The sequence below is a fragment of the Capra hircus genome, chromosome 6, assembly GCF_001704415.2.
Source record: "Capra hircus breed San Clemente chromosome 6, ASM170441v1, whole genome shotgun sequence".
NCBI classification, from domain to species: Eukaryota; Metazoa; Chordata; class Mammalia; order Artiodactyla; family Bovidae; genus Capra; species Capra hircus.
The window spans coordinates 4,621,667-4,642,109 of record NC_030813.1 but is presented as its reverse complement, the minus strand read 5'-3'; the positions used below and the strand labels follow the sequence as shown (position 1 = coordinate 4,642,109).

Below are 20,443 nucleotides of genomic sequence, written 5' to 3'. Positions count from 1 at the left end.
TTCTGCATAATGCTACTGTTAGTTGTGGTCTTTGCCACTCCCACTGCTTCTATGTACAGCTGTCAAGGTTGTGTACTGCACAACTGTAGGAAGCTCCGCTTATGCAGGCTACCATGAAAAGCCCCTGGACTTGTGAAGTTCCCAACCGGAGAAACTACATATGGTATCCCTGGCCCCTACTTCCACTCCATACTGGACTCCTTGTACTAGAAACTAGAATTCTGTGGCCTCAGATATGAACTAAAGGAGAAAACATTTCAAGCATGGCCTGAAACTGGAATATGGCTCGTTTTCAGCTTTTCTAGATAGATTCCAATATCTGGATACTAACAACTTAAAGAGTTACAGGTGTGTGCCATGTTGCAATTTTTAAATATGTAGCAGACATTGCTGACTTTTGATTGCATGTGATGAGAACAGAAGTGGGATTATGATTATAGCCCAGTTTATTCAGCCCACTTCTGGGTGGCCTCACGAGAGCAGAGAAGCAAGCAGCAGAATGTCTAGCAGGTTCTGAAAAGAAAGAGGAGCGTGATAAACCAGAGAAAAATAAGACAAAAGAGTATTCTTATTTGTGAGTACTTTGTAAGTGACTTTTTACCGTTCTCGAGCACACTTAAGAGTGGGTGTTGTGGGCAACTGTGGCCTAAACTTGGAGTCTGACATTTAGTCATTAGGGAACTGAGCTTTTGGTTTTGTCTGTCTGCCAGTGACATTTGAAACATCTGTCTAGCAACCTCAACCTGAAAGAGTGATGTGCATCGGTACTTCGTAGTAGAATCCCAGAACTTTGCTGCTGTTATTGGTATAACAGAGCTCTGCTGGAATCTCTAACCCCAGATGGAATACTGACTCTGAGACAGAATAGGAACAGAAGTTAGAACGCAGATCCGTGCATTTCTGCGCGCGAGCATTTTCTTTTTCTAAAGGAGTTTGATTTAACTCCAGGCGCATCACATTAGAGCTGTGTTGGCAACACAACTTTATAGTGGGTTCTCCCCAAGTCCAAGTGAATGCATGTCGAGTAAACATCCCCCCCAAAGATCCTATTAAAATGCAAACATGAAAGAATGCTCGATCCAGCTGCGGTCTTACCACTTGCCTTGTGCTGCACATCTGGCGGAAACTGGTCAGGAGCATACCATTGGTAGTCTGGCTGTGTGGAGCAATGAAACATTATTATAGCAATATGGGCTGCAAACCAAACACGGTGGCACATTAAAAATATAGCTGTTCTATGTGGCTTTATTACCCGGGCAACACGAAAGTAGTTGCTACCCAAACCTGTTGCTCCCTTATCTCCCTGATCACTGTTACCATCTCCCTACCCACCTCCCTCCTAAATCCACTAAGTGTTCGGTCAGAATTTGACACATCTGACTTTTTTTTTTTTTTTTTGAAGCAGATGTGTTTTGAATATGTGCAGGAGTATAAACACATTTGTAAAAACTTACTATAGCCCATAAATAAAAGAATTTATCATCAACAAATGTTCTTTTTTAAAACCCTCACACAGGAGGTAACAGGAAGACCAAGACAAAAATGTACAAATTGAATGTTTTCCAGGGATTCAAGGAAGAAATCTCAGCCATGAGGGCATGGTTTATGGATGGTAAAGCAGGGAAAAACTTTCCTTTTGTACTGTTCCTCTGCAGAAACTGTTGTAAATTGCTTAGTTTAGACTAGAGAGGCAATGAGAAGGCAGGGCACATTGGGATTCTTCTCTTGGAATTTCTCCTAGATGTACACCAATTAAGAACAGCTAGATATTGAACCTCAGGGAACCTGTCAAATGAATTGCATTGAAATAAATATAAACTATGGGAAGCCCTGGGTATTCACTGGAAGGACTGATGCTGAAGCTGAAACTCCAACACTTTGGCCGCCTGATGCGAAGAGCTGACTCATTTGAAAAGACCCTGATGCCGGGGAAAATTGAGGGCAGGAGGAGAAGGGGATGACAGAGGATGAGATGGCTGGATGGCATCACCGACTCGATGGACGTGAGTCTGAGTGAACTCCGGGAGTTGGTGTTGGACAGGGAGGCCTGGCGTGCTGCAGTCCATGGGGTCGCAAAGAGTCAGACACGACTGAGCGACTGAACTGAGCTGAAGTGATGGGCTTCCCAGGTGGATCAAATAGTAAAGAAGTTGCCTGCCAATTCAGGAGATGAAGGAGATGTGGGTTTGATCCCTGGGTTGGGAATATCCCCTGGAGGAGGAAATGATAACCCACTCCAGTGTTCTTGCTGGGAAAATCCCATGGACAGAGGAGCCTGGTGGCTACAGCCCATGGGGTTGCAAAGGGTTGGACACAATTGAACACAGACAAACAAAATACAAACTATTGACCCGAATTTCAAAATATAGGTCCAAGGCCAAAATATTGTATTTACCCACTTAGAAAAGAGTAGTCTCAGCTTTACCCAGGAGGTTAGTCTGTCTTCCTGCTCCAGATGCTGGTCCCTGCCTCCTCTACCTCTCTCCCCAAGACACAGTGAATGTAAAGCTTTTGTTCTATTATTCAATTACCACCTGAAAATAACTCAGGAACATTTTCTCTAACAACCAGCCAATAGGGAGCATTTTACCTGGCTGCCAGACCACTGAAAGTAGCCTAAAATTTCAATTCCTGACAAGCATCCTGAAAGATGCTAAGAAATACTGGATCTGGGGCAGTCTGACTCCACTTTACCCTCACTCAGACACCTAGGCTCCTGGCTCCTTTTGGTCCATGAAAAAACTAAAGGAGGATATGAGATCATCTCTGTTTTTCATCTCCTCATTTATTTTTAGATGTCTCAAATAACATTGGATAAGTGACGTGAGCCTCAGTTTTATATTCCAGCATAGCTGCCAAAAGAAGGTGAATATATCATAATTTTACAAACGCTATTGCATGGGCTTTAATTCAGGCTTAGAAATAAGCATGAAACATGAAATATTATTTTAAAATGAACTCTAGGAGTTTCTGTACTTTTTTCCTTATACTGAGATTTTGTTTAACTGAATACTGCTTGAAAATGTAGCCATTACATGACTTGGAATCTGGTTTCAAATACAGACCTTTATTTGGTGATAATTTTATGTGATCTGGACTGCCTTATTGCTGAAAAGACTCATGTGCTTTTGTAGTAAGTGAATTTCTATCTTCTTGAAGATTTGAAGTAAACAGTCATTTTTACTTCCAGGCAAATTTGAATGATTCATTGGCTTTCTAGTTAATCTTCCACAAGAGCATTTCCCCTCAATCCCCTATCCTGTAGACAACTAAACTCCTTAGTAAATTTTTATCTCTTTATGTTTCCCACAATATTAATTTCCTTCTATATTCTTAAAAAATTTTTTTAATGATAGCTGTGTTTGGAGATTCTCAGAACTGTTTCTAATGAAAAGAAAAAAAGTAAGTAAACAGGTAAAGAAAAAAACTGGAGGGGGGAGAGCAGACAGAAGCAGCAATCAACAGCAACACAAAAAGAACCAAATTCTCATCTGTGCTCTGTGTCACACCAGGGTCAAGTAAGAGATGCTCATTAAATTCTGACATCCTTCCGCCACCCAAAGAGTAATTATCTCCTCTCTTGGAAAAGGGCTTTTGAGTGAAAAGCCTTAAATACAAAAGTGTGAGAAGTTTCAGGCAACTCTGAACTCCTTGACTGTTCTCCTAGGAAAATCCCAGTTGAAATTTCAGATTCTTTGCATAATCAGAAATATGGTTAATAATAACTAAGGGAAAAGAGACTGTCTGAGCCAATGCAAAATGAAGAAAAACACATGATTTATTTCCTGCATAACGATTCTGTCTATGTAGGCGAAATAGAGAATAGAGACAAACTTCCAGACCATGGGGGAGGGTGGGTGGAATACTGCCATTGAGAAGGAAAGGGAGGGTGTTTTGGGTCTGACTTATTCAGGTTGACTGTTCAAATCAATTCCACTCACAAATAATTGCTTCAGTATTCAATTCATTTTGCCTGGGTAGACACAGCCACAGAAAGCAACTTAAGTGGGTCACTTTTTCTTGAATCCTTTAAGAATACCCTTTCAACTGGAAAATGTCAAAGACTGTTTTGCACAGATGTAACCATATTCACAGTAGTTGAATATAAGTTTACAACTGAAAAAGGCATCTCCCAGACTGTTTTGTTATGTTCGCCTTGCTTTTCTTTATGCACAGAAATGTCTTCTTTGGGAGAGTCAGGTGTGTCATTAAAAATGACCCATATCAAATGGTGTGTTTGTTCATGGAGTTTTGGCTCACTTTGATGCCTTTCAGTGAATGTATTCATATTTATATGTCCTGTAGTTGCAGGGTTCCAAAGATACTTAGAGTGTACATTGACCACCGTAACTCTGCAAATCAGAGCCCAAGATAAATAGAGGCTCTTTTTGTAGAAAATATTATGTGCCAGTATTCCAGAGAGAGACACCATTTCTACCAAAAGAGAGTATTAGCACGTATTAGAGACATGGCACTTGATGGTTGGAATGAAGGCTCTTGCTTACTGGGTGCTTCTGTAGGTCCTGCACAGCCCCAGGGCCCATCAGAAGGTGCGGATCCCTCCGGTAGAAATTCCAGTCACAGTTACAGGTTGGGAAACACATCTGAGGAGAAGAATGCTGTTAGTTCACCGAAAGCAGGTGCACCCGGGGAGTCACACTGACCCTTGCTTTATACAACCCCGAGGTTTGGTTGAAATCTTAAGGTTCAGCCTTAATCTGGCATAATCCAAATTCAAGATAGGAGGTCTGTCAATGCAGATCCTGAGATAGATGAAGCCACAGGCCAAATTTTATTCAAAGTGAAACTATAGTTATTTCTCCATGTTGAAGATACTAAAAATACCTGAAAAATGTATATAGAGTTAACTTTATGTTTCTGAGTTATCTTCACAGAGTCCTCACTTAAGAAGGACCAATCTTTAAGTCATAAAACAAATTTTCCTAAACTTCAGCCAGAGACTCCAATGACATAACTAATGTCCAGAGAGGAAATGAGGAATTAAGAGAAAGAATATTCATTCCTAAGTCTGCTGGAGAACCAATGGAATGGAATGCTCTAATGCCCAAGAAGATATTCTTTCTCAAAAGAAAGATGAAGTCTTTGCTGTTGTTTTCCACTGTTGGTGGAAGCAATTGTATGAACTATCAAGGAAATATATTTCTCAGGTGTTTGTAGACTATGAAGAAATTTCTATTTGCATGAATACACACTAAGGCGTGTGCTCCTGTTGAAACATATGCTGTAAAGCATGTGCTCTTCTGGAGTGTTAGGGTCTAGAGGCCTTGGTACCTAAGTATTATCTCTCCAATGACGTTTTAATTGATAATGAAAAGCATGAGTTGTCCTAGGCCCTCTGTAGCAGAACTCGACTCTGCCTTTATTTGGGACCACGAGAAACTGCTGCATTTGGGAATAAATGTGAGTAAAACTCAGAGTCGGCATTTCTAACATGACAAGAAAGCTGTGAGTAAGGATCCAACATACCTGTTTTAATTGCCTCTCTAGTTTTTCTTTTTCCATCTGACAAGCTTTTATCTGTGGACAAGACAAAAGCATTTGTGTGTCAGAAAGAGCTGATGTCTTAAAGCAATTCCTGGTCCAGTTGGCAGGGATCTGCTCAGAAATCCAGGGGCTGAAGCCCTGATAGCAATAACGCCAATAAAACCAGTTGAGTTTTGGATTTTCCAGGCATCAATTGGTTCTGTTGTGAAATTTCCAAATGAAGTTTGCAAAGTTGGATATTTTTAAATTGTTATTCCCACTTATTGGGACCATTGCAATTCTGTTTTAGGTTGATGTATTTAGCTCTAGGTGTGAATGTAGATATAGACATAGATGTGGGCATAGAAATAGCTTCTACTGCTTATTGAATGTAATTGTACAGTCAGTTGTATAGTCAAAAGCTTCCACAATAAATTTCAGAAGTTCCATATGCACTTAATACATGCCAGACACTGATCTAAGGGCTTTACACTTAATAACTCACATTCAAGCCTCCAATACCCCTAAATGACACTTAAAATTATTATTCCTATTTCACAGAAGAGGTCACCGAGGTATGAGATGCTGAGTAACTTGTTCAAAGTCACACTGTTATACTTCATCTGGCAGAGTCACCTCCCCTGAGTTCCCCCAACATCTGACACATCTAAGGAAAGCTGGTTTTTCTTGCACTCTTTAGCCATGCTGTTGTCATCCCTGAAGTGAAAGTGAAAGTGTTAGCCACTCAGTTATGTCCAATTCTTTGCGATTTCATGGACTAAAGCCCACCAGGCTCCTCTATCCCTGGAATTTTCCAGGCAAGAATATTGGAATGGGTAGCCAGTCCCTTCTTGAGAGGATCTTCCCAACCCAGGGACTGAACCCAGGTCTCCTGCATTGCAGGGGGATTCTTTACCATCTGAGCCATATGATGCCTTTCTAAGTCCCACCTATGGAATGATTCTCTCCTTTCAGTTCAGTTCAATCTCTTAGTCATGTCCGACTCTTTGCAACCCCATGGACTGCAGCACTCCAGGCCTCCCTGTCCAACACCAACACCTGGAGTCTACTCAAACTCATGTCCATTGAGTTAGTGATGCCATCCAACCATCTCATCCTCTGTCATCCACTTCTCCTCCTGCCTTCAATCTTTCCCAACATCAGGGTCTTTTCAAACGAGTCAGTTCTTCATATCAGGTGGCCAAAGTATTGGAGTCTCAGCTTCAGCATCAGTCCTTCCAATGAACACCCAGGACTGATCTTTAGGATGGACTGGTTGGATCTCTTTGCAGTCCAAGGGACTCAAGAGTTTTCTCCAATACCACAGTACAAAAGCATCAATACTTTCGCACTCAGCTTTCTTTATAGTCTGACTCTTACATTCATAAATGACTACTGGAAAAACCATAGCTTTGACTAGGTGGACTTTGTTGGCAAGTAATGTCTCTGCTTTTGAATATGCTGTCTAGGTTGGTCATAGCTTTTCTTCCAAGGAGCAAGCGTCTTTTAATTTCATGGCTGCAGTCACTATCTTCGGTAATTTTGGAGCCCCCCAAAATAAAGTCTGTCACTGTTTCCATTGTTTCCCCATCTATTTGACATGAAGTGATGGGACCGAATGCCAAGATTTTAGTTTTCTGAATGTTGAGTTTAAATCCAAATTTTTCACGCTTCTCTTTCACTTTCATCAAGAGACTCTTTAGTTCTTCTTTGCTTTCTGCCATAAGGGTGGTGTCATCAGCATATCTGAGGATATTGATATTTCTCCCAGCAATCTTGATTCCAGCTTGTGCTTCATCCAGCCCAGCATTTTTCATGATATATTCTGCATATCAGTTAAATAAGCATGGTGATAATATATAGCCTTGATGTACTCCTTTTCCTATTTGGAACCAGTTTGTTGTTCCATGTCCAGGTCTAATTGTTGCTTCTTGACCTGCATACAGATTTCTCAGGAGGTCGGTAAGGTGGCCTGGTATTCCTATGTCTTTAAGAATTTTCCACAGTTTGTTGTGATCCACACAAGTCAAAGGCTTTGGCATAGTCAATAAAGCAGAAATAGATGTTTTTCTGGAACTCTCTTGCTTTGTCTATGATCCAATGGATGTTGGCAATTTGATCTCTGGTTCCTCTGCCCTTTCTAAATCCAGCTTGAACATCTGGAAGTTCTTGGTTCATGTACTGTTGAAGCCTGCCTTGGAGAATTTTGAGTATTACTTTGCTAGCGTGTGAGATCAGTACAGTTGTGTGGTAGTTTGAATGTTCTTTGGCATTGCCTTTCTTTGGGATTGGAATGAAAACTGCACTTTTCCAGTCCTGTGGCCACTGCTGAGTTTTCCAAATTTGCTGCATATTGAGTGCAGCACTTTCACAGCATCATCTTTTAGAATTTGAAATAGCTCAACTGGATTACATCACCTCCACTAGCTTTGTTTGTAGTGATGCTTCCTAAGGCCCACTTGACTTCACATTCCAGGATGTCTGGCTCTAGGTGAGTGATCACACCATCGTGATTATCTGGGTTGTGAAGATCTTTTTTGTATAGTTCTTCTGTGTATTCTTGCTGCCTCTTAATATCTTCTGCTTCTATTAGGTCCATAACATTTCTGCCCTTTATTGTGCCCGTTTTGCATGAAATGTTCCTTTTGTATCTCTAATTTTCTTGAAGAGATCTCTAGTTTTCCCCATTCTATTGTTTTCCTCTATTTCTTTGTGTTGATCACTGAGGAAGGCTTTCTTCACTCTTGTTATTCTTTGGAACTCTACATTCAAATGGGTATATCTTTCCTTTTCTCCTTTGCCTTTCACTTCTCTTTTCTCAGCTATTTGTAAGGCCTCCTCAGACAACCTTTTTGCCTTTTTGCATTTCTTTTTCTTGGGGATGGTCTTGATCCCTGCCTCCTGTACAATGTCACAAACCTCCGTCCATAGTTCATCAGGCACTCTGTCTATCAGATCTAGTCCCTTGATTCTATTTGTCACTTCCACTATATAATCATAAGGGATTTGATTTAGGTCATACCTGAATGATCTAGTGGTTTTCCCTACCCTCTTAAATTTAAGTCTGAATTTGGCAATAAGGAGTACATGATCTGAACCACAGTCAGCTCTCAGTCTTGTTTTTGTTGACTGTATAGAGCTTCTCCATCTTTGGCTGCAAAGAATATAATCAATCTGATTTCAGTATTGACCATCTGGTGATGTCCATGTGTAGAGTTTTCTCTTGCGTTGTTGGAAGAAGGTATTTGGTATGACCAGTTCGTTCTCTTGGCAAAACTCTATTAGCCTTTGCCCTGCTTCATTCTGTACTCCAAGGCCAAATTTGCCTGTTACTCCAGGTGTTTCTTGACTTCCTACTTTTGCATTCCAGTCCCCTCTAATGAAAAGGACATTTTTTGGGGGTATTAATTCTAGAAGGTCTTGTAGGTATTCATAGAGCTGTTCAACTTCAGCTTCTTCAGCCTTACTGGTCGGGGCATAGACTTGGATTACTGTGATATTGAATGGTTTGCCTTGGAAATGAATAGAGATCATTCTGTCATTTTTGAGATTGCATCCAAGTACTGCATTTTGGACTCTTTTGTTGACTATGATGGCTACTCCATTTCTTCTAAGGGACTCTTGCCCACAGTAGTAGATATAATGGTCATCTCAGTTAAATTCACCCATTCCATTCCATTTTAGTTTGTTGATTTCTAAAATGTCGATGTTCACTCTTGCCATCTCCTGTTTGACCAGTTCTAATTTGCCTTAATTCGTGGACCTAACATTCCAGGTTCCTATGCAATATTGCTTTTTACAGTGTTGGACTTTACTTCCATCACCAGTCACATCCACAGCTGGGTATTGTTTCTGCTTTGGCTCCATCCCTTCAATCTTTCTGGAGTTATTTCTCCACTCATCTCCAGTAGCATACTGGGCACCTACCAACCTGGGGAGTTCATCTTTCAGTGTCCTATCTTTTTGCCTTTTCACACTGTTTATGCAGTTCTCAAGGCAAGAATACTGAAGTGGTGAAGTGGTTTGCCATTCCCTTCTCCAGTGGACCGTGTTTTGTCAGAACTCCCACCATGACCAGTCCGTCTTGGGTGGCCCTACACGGCATGGCTCATAGTTTCATTGAATTAGATAAGGCTGTGGTGCATGTGATCAGATTGGTTAGTTTTCTGTGATTGTGGTTTTCAGTCTGTCTGCCCTCTGATGGAGAAGGATAAGAGGCTTATGGAAGCTTCCTGATGGGAGAGACTGACTGAGGAGGAACCTGGGTCTTGTTCTGATGGGTGGGGCCATGCTAAGTAAGTCTTTAATCCACAGCCCTGCTCATCAACAGAAAATTGAATTAAAGATTCTCTTCTTTGGTCCTCCCATACAGGGTCTTACATTTATTACATGCATTTTTCGTACTCCAGTGTGTATTATGTTCAGTCAATTCTCATGATTCATGGTAGTTATATTCTATAAAGTAACCATGAACACTGAAGTAGCAAACACTGAATCATTGCTTCCAGGGAAATGCAGGCTTAGGTTCCTACCAGCCTCTGGTCATGCCATTTTTGTTAATCACTCAACACATAATCTTGTTTTATTGTGTGTTTCTGTTAAAGATACCTTATTTGGTGTTCAGTCACTCAGTAGTGTCCGACTCTTTGTGACCCCATGGACGGCAGCACACCAGGCTTCCGTGTCCTTCACCATCTCCTGAGCTTGCTCAAACTCATATCCATTGAGTCAGTGATACCATCCAACCATCTCATCCTCTGTCATCCCCTTTTCCTTCTGCCTTCTATCTTTCCCAGCAGCAGAGTCTTTTTGCAATGAGCCAACTCTTCACATCAGGTGGCCGAAGTATTGGGGCTTCAGCTTCAGCATCAGTCCTTTCAATGAATATTCAGGGTTGATTTCCTTCAGTATTGACTACTGTCAATACTTGACATCCAAGAGATTCTCAAGAGTCTTCCCAGCACCACAGTTCAAAGGCATAAATTCTTTGGCACTCAGACTTTTTTATTGTCCAGTTCTCACATCTGTACATGACTACTGGAAAAACCATAGCTTTGATTATATGGATCTTTGTAGGCAAAGTAATGCCTCTGCTTTTTAACAAGCTGTCTAGGTTTGTCATTGCTTTTCTTCCAAGGAGCAAGCGTCTTTTAATTTCATGGCTGCAGTCACCATCCAGAGTGGTTTTGGAGGTGAAGAAAATAAAGTCTGTCACTGTTCTCATTGTTTTCCCATCTACTTGCCATGAAGTTTAGTAAGTCCTATAGATCCATAAACAATAGTGCTATATTCATCCCTGAACGAAGCTTATCTGACACATATCTTTTCTCCAGTAGGCAATTTGCAGCTTTCCGGCACTTAGGAACACTGGATAGCACTTCAGCACTAGCTTGAGGGCCATTAAAACATGAGATCCCCAACAAAAAGCTCAAAAATGTGAAAAATGTGGCACTAAACAGACCATGAAAAGGACACTTTTTACAGTATGAGAGCTGAAAGAAGAAGGCAGCGTCACCTTTTGGACTTCCACTGGGAATAAGTGTGTTAGGAGGCTCAAGGATCGTGCTGCTCTGTGCAAGTTCACAGATGAACTTAAAGGTGGTCCAAGAATTGATTTTGGGGTGGCAAATATATTTTAGTGAGTAGGTGAATTCACAAAATTGGAACCTGCAGATGATGAGGATAGACTATATCGGTTCCGCCCACTACACTGTGGGCCTTTTCGTAGCACTGATTATTTTTCGGTTCCTTCGCAGCATATAGCAGATGCCTTGCAGAAAGAAACCATTAGAATCAGATATCATGAGGCGCTGAATGTGGCAGGCTAACTATAAAACCAGATGAAACTATTATAAATTCTCCCTTCCAATAAACTATTCATGGAACACCAGTGAGCCATGACTTGGGCTGGATGTTATTGAATAGATTTTTTTTTCCACTTAATCTTGAGAATAACCTTGTGAAGTCATGAGGCAAGCATCATTATATTTTACAGGTGAGTATGATGGTGGTAAAGAACCCACCTGCGGATGCAGGAGACTTAAGAGACGCAGGTTTGATCCTTCGGTTGGGGAGATTCCCTGGAGGAAATCATGGCAACCCACTCTAGTATTCTTGCCTCGGGAAGACACAGACAGAGGAGCCTGGAGGACTACAGTCCACAGGGTCACAAAGAATCGGACACAACTGAAGTGACTTAGCACGCTTATGGTGAGAGAAGTTAAGCAACTTATTTTAGAGACAGAAGTTTTGGAATTACATGGAACATTTTAGAGACCATCTAATTCAATTTTGTCATTTTATAGATGAAGTAAAGGAAGTGCAGGAAAAAGTCCAATATTTACTCAAGGTCCTCACCAACTGTTAAAGCAGGCATGACCATCAGACTTTTTTTATCCTTAGATTTCTCCTAAGCATCTTTCACTTTGCCACACTGACTATTTTTACCAGTTATTGCCTTAAATGATAGGAGGCAGGGATAGGAGGTGATAGGAGGAATCACCGTCCTCAGTGATAAGAGGAATACACTCTGGTATGTAAGCAGCTAGTACCAGATTGATTTGACCTAAAAATTCCTTTGGTCAGGTGGTGCATTTGGTCCACAGGTAATAAACCACTCAAATAAGTACTCTATTATATTATGGCATTTAACCTGCTGTTAATACATTTAACACAGATTGTTACATCATCTATTACATTCTGTGAATTCTATCATACTTTTAGCTGAGTAAACGAGACTTTAGAAGAATAAATGCTTGTACTATCATTATAAAGAAAATTTTGATAGTTTTAACATATTACTAAGATCCTCCTTTAGTTCATAAGCACAGTTATACAGCACTGTGATTAAACAATACATTCATTTTGTTGATATCAAGCAAAAATGACAGATGACACAGAAAATTACTGTGGATTATAGTCTATAACACAAATAGATGATTGTGTGTTTCTAGCTGTACTAGAGTTTCTATAATGGGAAAAACATTGCCAGTCTAGGTAAACACTTATCATCAATCTGATTTAATGTAGTAGAATGAATAAAATTAAAATTTGGCAGGAAGTAAAATGATTTGTGCAGTGACAAGTTCAAAGAAATTAAGACAGTTTTGCATGTAAGACATAAAAATTGAAAGCAATTTTCTAAGAACAATCAGAACATTTCTCACCCACTGTTATAAAAGTAGGTTGCATGAATTACTTTTGGAAAAAGCATTTATTATGTTTTTACCATTATTTTATTCCTTCTAATTTCTTAGAAAGAAATGGTTGTTCCAAATAATTTTCGATGTGAAATTAGGAATTTAAAGTTAATCCTTAAAAAAGATGTCAAAGAAGAAACTGAATTTAATTCACAATCTACTTTGTATAAGGAAGAAGAGTATGACAAAAAGTTTAAAATCTCCTCGGAGACTAAGAATCTTGAACTTACAAAGCTGTCACAGCATGTCTCACAATTTCCTATTTATTGAAACATATTGTATAATTTTGCAAATTAAAAATTTGGTGGTTCCTTTTCTTTTTTGTGTTCCCTGGTGGCTCAGAGGATAAAGCATCTGCCTGCCATGTGGGAGACCCTGGTTCGATACCTGGGTTGGGAAGATCCCCTGGAGAAGGAAATGGCAACCCACTCCAGTATTCTTGCCTGGATAATCCCATGGACAGAGGAGCCTGGTGGGCTACAGTCCATGGGGTCGCAAAGAGTCAGACACGACTGAGCAAGTTCACTTTTTTGTTTTTTTCACTTTTCTTTTCTTAAGCCTAAATTGTGTTAGCTATATTTCCCTTATTAACATCAATATTTACCCATTATGGCAACCTCTTGAGTCTATGTTTAATAAATTCTATTGTACTTAATTTTAGCATGCTTACAGTTAATATTCTGTTCTAATAAAGTGGCTTATATTATCTGGCTTCCTTGAGAGCGCTCCAGTTACATTAAATCTGGGAATCCACTGAACAAAATTCTTGGTCTCATTAGCTATATAAATGACATTCATTATGCATGTTTTTGGAAGACAGGAACATTCCAATGTAGTCCTTCAAAGAAAAATGGTAAGAATTTAGAAACAACTTCAATGTATTGGAGTGTTTCGTCTTTGAATTTAAGTGCTATTTAGTTCCAACTCTCATTCTACCAAGACAAATATTATGAGAAAAAAGATCAAAAGAATTGGATTTTGTAAAAGACTTTGGAGTCCAATTTCTTGGATAAGTTTTTAATATACTTAAGTTAAAAGGAATCGCCAGTCATTTTCATCTCTTTACAAAATTGTTTACAAATGATTTCATCCCAGATGTTAATCTCTCTCAAAAAAAAAAAAAATGGCCATTAACAGAAGCCAAAATATCTTGATTTTTTAATGAGAAAATAAATATAAAATACATATGTGCTGGCAAAGGTTATTTGAACTTATACCTGAGAATTCAGCTTGTTCAACTGGGATTGAGAAGTCTGAATAATTTGCTGTAGCTCCTCTTTTTCTTGATTAAGTCTTTCTCGGTCTAATCGCTCCTTTTTGAAGTCTTCTTCATATATTTGCACCTAGGAAATGTTAACATGCTGTTACTGCTAGCTTCCTTTTCTCTTAAGCCATTTAAATGAGTTTAGAAGAGATGCTGTCTGGGTTTGTCCAATCTGAGACAGGGATGTCCTCTTTTCATGAATATTTCTTTATGGTGGGACTCCATCTTGATACCTGTGACTATAATTTCGTCTTTTAGTTTGTTTAGAATGGCACTTTCTCTACTTTTTTCTCATTGAGCAGTAATTCATAAGTAAATTCATGGATATGTTGAAAAAAAATTCCCTTCACCAATATTTCTATTGCATATGACATGACTGTGAGGACACCTTGACGCCCCTGACTCCATCAATGTTAAGTGTCACTGTTTCGGAACAAATCACTCATCTCTAAAACAAGGCTTTGACATGAATATTGCTTGAGGTTCTTCAGCCAGTTTACTGACAATAGCTAAGCGAAGCCACTGACTACTGACATGTCAAAGTTTCTAAACAGAAATTACAAGTTGAGCACAAGTTAAAAATGAAAGGCTCATGTATGTGGGAAACCAAGGGATGTTTGTTAAAGGACATTCATGAGAGTTGCCCTTTATAAGTAACTGTGGGCATATATCATAAAAAGAGGAATGTTTTAGTGGAATGCCTCTTGAGATGTACTCCAAATATTGTAGAAAAGTAATCAAAACAACCCTGCCCCAGAACAGATTTAATTATTGTTTGTTTTAATTGGCGTAGTGTTGATTGGTGATTTGGAGACTAGAATGTGGAGTTATGAAAACAAGTGAAGCTTAAGGAATGAAACAAAGGAATTCCTCTAAAACTAGATTTAAATCATAACTTACATGAGAACCTAACATTAAATTACATTGCACCATCATCACCAACAGTGCAACAAATTTTAACTAAAGGATTATCAATTTTAAGTTAATAATAATAGAACAAAGTGTAATAGGCAAGAGAGGAAAAAATGAAACATTTTATATAGCTCTATATGCAGATATACGTATTTAATTTCAAGCCTTTTTTCATCAGAAGCATTGCAAAGGAACTGTATGCAGCCAAGCTGACATTTTGTTTTCTGGTGTTGGGTTTTTCTTTTTGTTTTTTGGTTGAGAGTGGCAGTCCAAAGGCACAGATACAGTTTAATCAATGTATAATTAATAAACAATTACCAGAGGCAACTAAAGTGGGAGAAGCCCATTGATTAGAACAGAATACACTTATAGTGATGTCATCACTTAGGTGGCCAATTCAAGCTCAGTTTCTTTATGAATTTAAATTCTCTAGAGTTTCATGCAGCACTTGGTGGTGTAATTATTGTAGGTACCCAGTTAGACACGTGCACAGTTAAAATGTGAATGTAGAAAGCTAGCAAAAGGGCCATACAAAAATGAAGGAGATTAATCCTGGTCTAGTCTTGGGGGTTATGAAAAAAAGAATACTTGCCACTATCTCTATCAAATACAAACTAAACCATTACTGTAAACACTGCATGTAAGAGCAACTCTCCTGCATGAAATTTACATTATGTGAGAACAATGAAGATGACTCGGGTGTCTGAACATAAGCAGTCCGTTTTTCAAAGGAATCCTGGCTTGTGCCAGTGATACTTCAGGGGTTGAGAATCTAGCAGTTTTAACACTCTGACTATACCCTTAATCTCTCCATGGGTTTATTTCTAAGCTGTATATTTGACCTTGAATGTAATGAAGCAGATTATTCAAATGGAGTTGATAGAAGAAAAAGATCCAATTTTACGTCAAATGCTCTGGATATTTTAGATTTATAAATAGTTACATTCTATGAAGTAATAAGAGTAACATAAATAACAATATCACAGTTGCTCAATTCTTCTGTGTATTGCATCAAGATTCCTTGTAATTGGCACTTGCTCAGAGCAAAACAGCCAACAAGTTACTCCCAGGGACATCCGAAAATCATACATATACATTCTTTGTTCTATGACATCCTGCCCTGCAACCTGCCATTGTTAACATATCACCAACCATGTGTGCTTCGAGGACTGGAATTCCTGTATTTCTCAATATCACCTTGAACTGTTCTAGCCCTTTACCTATGTTAGCTCATTTTACCTCTCATAGGAAAAGAGATGTGATATGCTCGAGTGGCCCTGTGGCTAAGCCAGTTCCAGCTAGATGAACGGAATTTAGGCTCTGGTAGTTTAGGCAGTGCTATGTCCCATAGCCCCGTGCCGCTGATGCATGCAAGAGCTTATTAGAGCATCCTTGACTCTTGCTGTGTACTTGGCAACAGTGAGTGAAGCCGGGTGGGTGGGAAGGAGGAAGCCATAACTCATCAGTAAATTCCCAGGCAGTGCCATCCATACGTGGGAGTAGATAAACAGACGTGCCTCCTCTGATCAGTGCAGAGTATTCCCTTTAAAACTGCTCTCATTGTTCCAAAGCCTGGAAGGTCTGCAGCTACAGAGAAGCAGCCCAGCTGCTACCATTTTCTGAAAAGGTCCAGAGTTTGGGTTAATAGTGTCTTCGAAATAAATTGTGTCTGCGTGAAAATCTCTGGAACCAGTGCTAATAGGATTTCACTAAAAGGTTAATTAGCATGCCCTTCTTTTAAGTTATGTGCTCTTGGGCAAGCCACTCGACCCATCTGAAATTCAATTTTCTCTTTTATAAAGTGTGAGAGTTGGACTAGTTGATCTAAATTTCCCCATAAAGCTTTAAAATTAGGTAATTATAATTAAATGCATGCGAAACCCTTTGACACAAAGTGAAAAGCAGGACTTCTAGAAATGTCTGAAGCAGCACACGAACAACAGGCCCTAAGTTCTCCTCAAGACTGCTCCACTTTCAACTTCTCACCTGCTGTTTGAGAACTTCCATTTCTGTTCGCATCTCCTCATGGCTGCACTCCATTTCAGACTTCCCCAAAGGGTCCTCAGGAGATGAAGAACACTCCAGTTTCAAGGCATCCTGCAGAGCCTGTATTATAAGATAAGCACACTGTTGACCTAAGAGTTGCCACATACGTATTTCTCTGCAATTATTACAATCGTTTCAAATGCACTCACAAGGTAGAAGTTCATTTTTAAAGGCCTCACTAAATAACGTTAGTCTGATTTTCTAGCATAGATGCATTTTTTTTCCAGAATCTCTGTCTTTTCTCCATGATGATGCTCATGTTATTCAACTCTCATTGTGACTTAAGGTTTTTGATATTACAGACCCTCCCTCCCACCTGACTAATCATGGTTGGAAAACAGATACATAGTCTTTCTCTAGAGTCTCTGCTTCAGTCAAATATACGCTCCATCAATAAAGCTCAAACTTTAGGAAGCATCAGAATCACCTGGAGAGGCAGCAAATATGCCCATCCCTGGGCATTGTCCCCAAGCATCCTGAATCAGTACATGTGGGGGTAGGAACTGAAAGTCTGCACTCCTCAAAAGCTGCAGCTGATGGTCTCAGATCGCATTCTGAGTAATGTGTTTCTGCTATATAACCATGTCTCCTACAGGAGAGGCGGGAATCCATGCAGACTTGTTACCATTAGATCCGGCACTGTTCTGCTCTGCTCTCCTTCAGCATACCATGCCCTGGCCTAGCTACAGTTATATTTATTCTCCAATAAAACATCCATTAACCCACCACAGGGTAGAGAGTTGTTTAGTCGCTAAGACGTGTCTGACTCTTTGTGACCCCATGCACTGTGGCCTGCCAAGTTTCTCACTCATGGGATTTCCTGGGCAAGAATACTGGGGTTGGTTGCCATTTGCTTCTCCAGAGGATCTCCCTGACCCGGGGATCAAACCACGTCCCCTGCACTGGCCAGATGGATTCTTTGCCACTGAGCCACCAGGGCAGCCCACAAGGTGGAGAGAGTGCTCTGCTTTCTTGACATTCAGTACAATTCGGTGTTTTCACCATGGAGTGAAGGAGTGGAAGAAACAAGAGACTCTTAGATTTGCCACCCAGATCATCATCCTTAATCATAAATCCATGGTACTCTGACATATACTACACTTGGTCAGATTATGTAAAAGATACCATCTTCTCTTCTGAAGACCTTTGCCTTGTGACAAGTTAAATAAAATGGCTGCCAAAAATGGTGACAGAACATACCTCATCTTGCGGTATCCAAGCCCGCACACAACACAACTACTTGCTCCTTATTGAATGAGTCCTCTATACAAATAAGAAAAGTTCACTTCCAAAGCTACAAGACTTTAATTCCTCTGTATCTCATTAGTTGCTTCAGTGATGTTCATTTGATGATTCTACTAATAACTCACTTCCCTGCATTACTATGTAATATGGCTGTAAGGTTAGAAAAGTAAAGTAAGTTTATGGTGTTAAATATGTGTATAGTTAAGACTAGACTATGGACGCTGTCTAGCCTGATATAAATACCATTTTTCAGGAGGTTGTAAGAAAAATAACTTATTTCTTCCTCCAGGAATTCTTAAAATAACAGAAGTTGTTTAATAATTTGTATTTCGTTAGAATGTATTGCTAATCTATACAGTTCTAGGAATTATCATGATAGGTATGTTTAAAAAAAAACATGTTAGTAGCATCAGAATCTAGGTGGGGTGAATGAAGTGAGTCAAGGCAATCAAATATGCTGGCTCCATATCCTACAGCTATAAATAGACTTTTTGTGGGTCTTGTAATATTTGAATTTCCTGATCTACCTATTCAGACTTCTAGAAATTTTGCAAATGAATCATAAATGAAAGGTGAGTTTAGCAGATATTTATTTCATCTTGGGGTTTTCCAACTTCCCTGAACAAACACCTGTAACCTATTCTAGAACAGCAGTTTACCATCAGCACAGATAAGATATACGAGACACACTGATGGTGAGATGGCAGACACGTCACTTCTGCCCATGGGTGGCACTGGTTGACCAGCCCCAGGTAATTTTTCTCGCTTAGATTAAACATCTGGATTCTCTTGTCCAGAACTTTAGGAAAACAATACCCTTAGGTATCTCCTTCAAAGCAAAACAGTAGAACTGAGTACATGTAATTGTGTGAACTTCTGAAAACCATCTGCTAATTGCTAAGCTGACATGCTATGAATTTCTGCTGAGACTGGGTCAGCAGGCAGTAAGTTTGAGCAAGCAGGGTGGCCCCTAAATTTCATCCTGTGATGAATGGTGTGCACAATTAGCTACCCAAATCATCATTTTTGAGTAACTTCTATTTATTACAGTGGTAAAAGAGAAAAGAAAAATCTACAGTATAAAAGAATAATTTCTTACATTTCATTAGACACTAAATGAGAAAAAAAAATCTCTTTGTACTAAATGAAAAAAAGAGAAAAAAATCTTTTTATAGCTCATTACTTTTTATCCGTGTTTTAAAAGTGACAGGTGAAGGTATAGATGTGGGGGATGAAATCTCTTCTTGTCTGAAGTACACTTTCATTTTTTCTTACTGCTCATATGTAAGAGTAAAGCATTATGCTTGTTAAAGCATAAATGTCAGGATCACAATTGGCTATTGAACGTATTACATTATCAGTAAATTACATTAGTTAATTCATCCAGTCAAAAAATATTTAAGAACATATTATGAGCAAGGCCCTGTTCCAGGCACTTCGAATACAGCAGTGAACAAAAGAGAGACACTCAGGGCCCTGTTATGAATATTGTCCTTGTGCGTCTCCTCCTTCAAACAAATATGTATTGATAGTAAATGTATATAATTGCATTCTTACAAAGATGAATATGTTAATATTCATATGAAATTTTTTTTGACCTAAAACTTTCAGTTTTTTTCCTCTCACCTTAAGAGAAATTAAGCATCTCAATGGGCCACTAAAAGTATTGTGAGTACTCAACACTGGGTCTACCATGCCTAGCAGAGATGTCTGCCCTGCAAAAATCCTGCCCACATGGAGCTTATAATCAAGACTGGGAGATAGAAAGCAAAAATGATAATAAACATGGCACATTTTGCATGTATTAAATAGCAATGAATACCAAGGAAAAATTAAAACAGGAAAATTTAGAGGTGTAGTATGTAATTTTAGTTAGGATAACCAGAAAAATCTACTTTGAGAAGATGACATTTGTACCAAGCTCTGAATTTTACTCAAATTAATTTTTCTCATTGAGATTTCAGGATTATAATCATGAGCTATTAAGTTTTTACTTATTAAAAATTTTTTTTCTGTTGACTATAAAAGCAGATACACATAAATTAAGGTTATATATGAGCTTCTTGAGTTAAAAACAGAGTTCTTGACTGTCATAATTTATACAGGCTTTATATCCTTATGTCCACATTTAGAGAAACAGAGAAGAGAACTAATAAGAGACGACATACCAAAAGTGGGAGAAATTTCAAGTATAATCTCAATTAATGTCAGTTCCTCTCATTCATTTGCAGAGAATTTCCAGCAGAGAATAAGAGAGAAAATCCATATGCCCTTAATCTGTATCTCTGAACAT

At 39.2% G+C, this 20,443-nt stretch overlaps 1 protein-coding gene across 1 annotated transcript in view; it reads right to left on the bottom strand.

Annotated features, from left to right (window-relative positions):
- The window catches only part of TNIP3 (TNFAIP3 interacting protein 3), a 39,404-nt gene that overhangs the window by 7,203 nt on the left and 11,758 nt on the right, over positions 1-20,443 (bottom strand). Inside the window, exons 6-10 of the mRNA XM_018049166.1 lie at positions 16,846-16,965; positions 13,901-14,026; positions 5,488-5,538; positions 4,506-4,604; positions 1,096-1,156 (exon numbers count right to left, since the gene is read on the bottom strand). Of these exons, the coding sequence (XP_017904655.1) occupies positions 1,096-1,156; positions 4,506-4,604; positions 5,488-5,538; positions 13,901-14,026; positions 16,846-16,965 (457 nt within the window). The remainder of the gene's footprint in view (positions 1-1,095; positions 1,157-4,505; positions 4,605-5,487; positions 5,539-13,900; positions 14,027-16,845; positions 16,966-20,443) is intronic.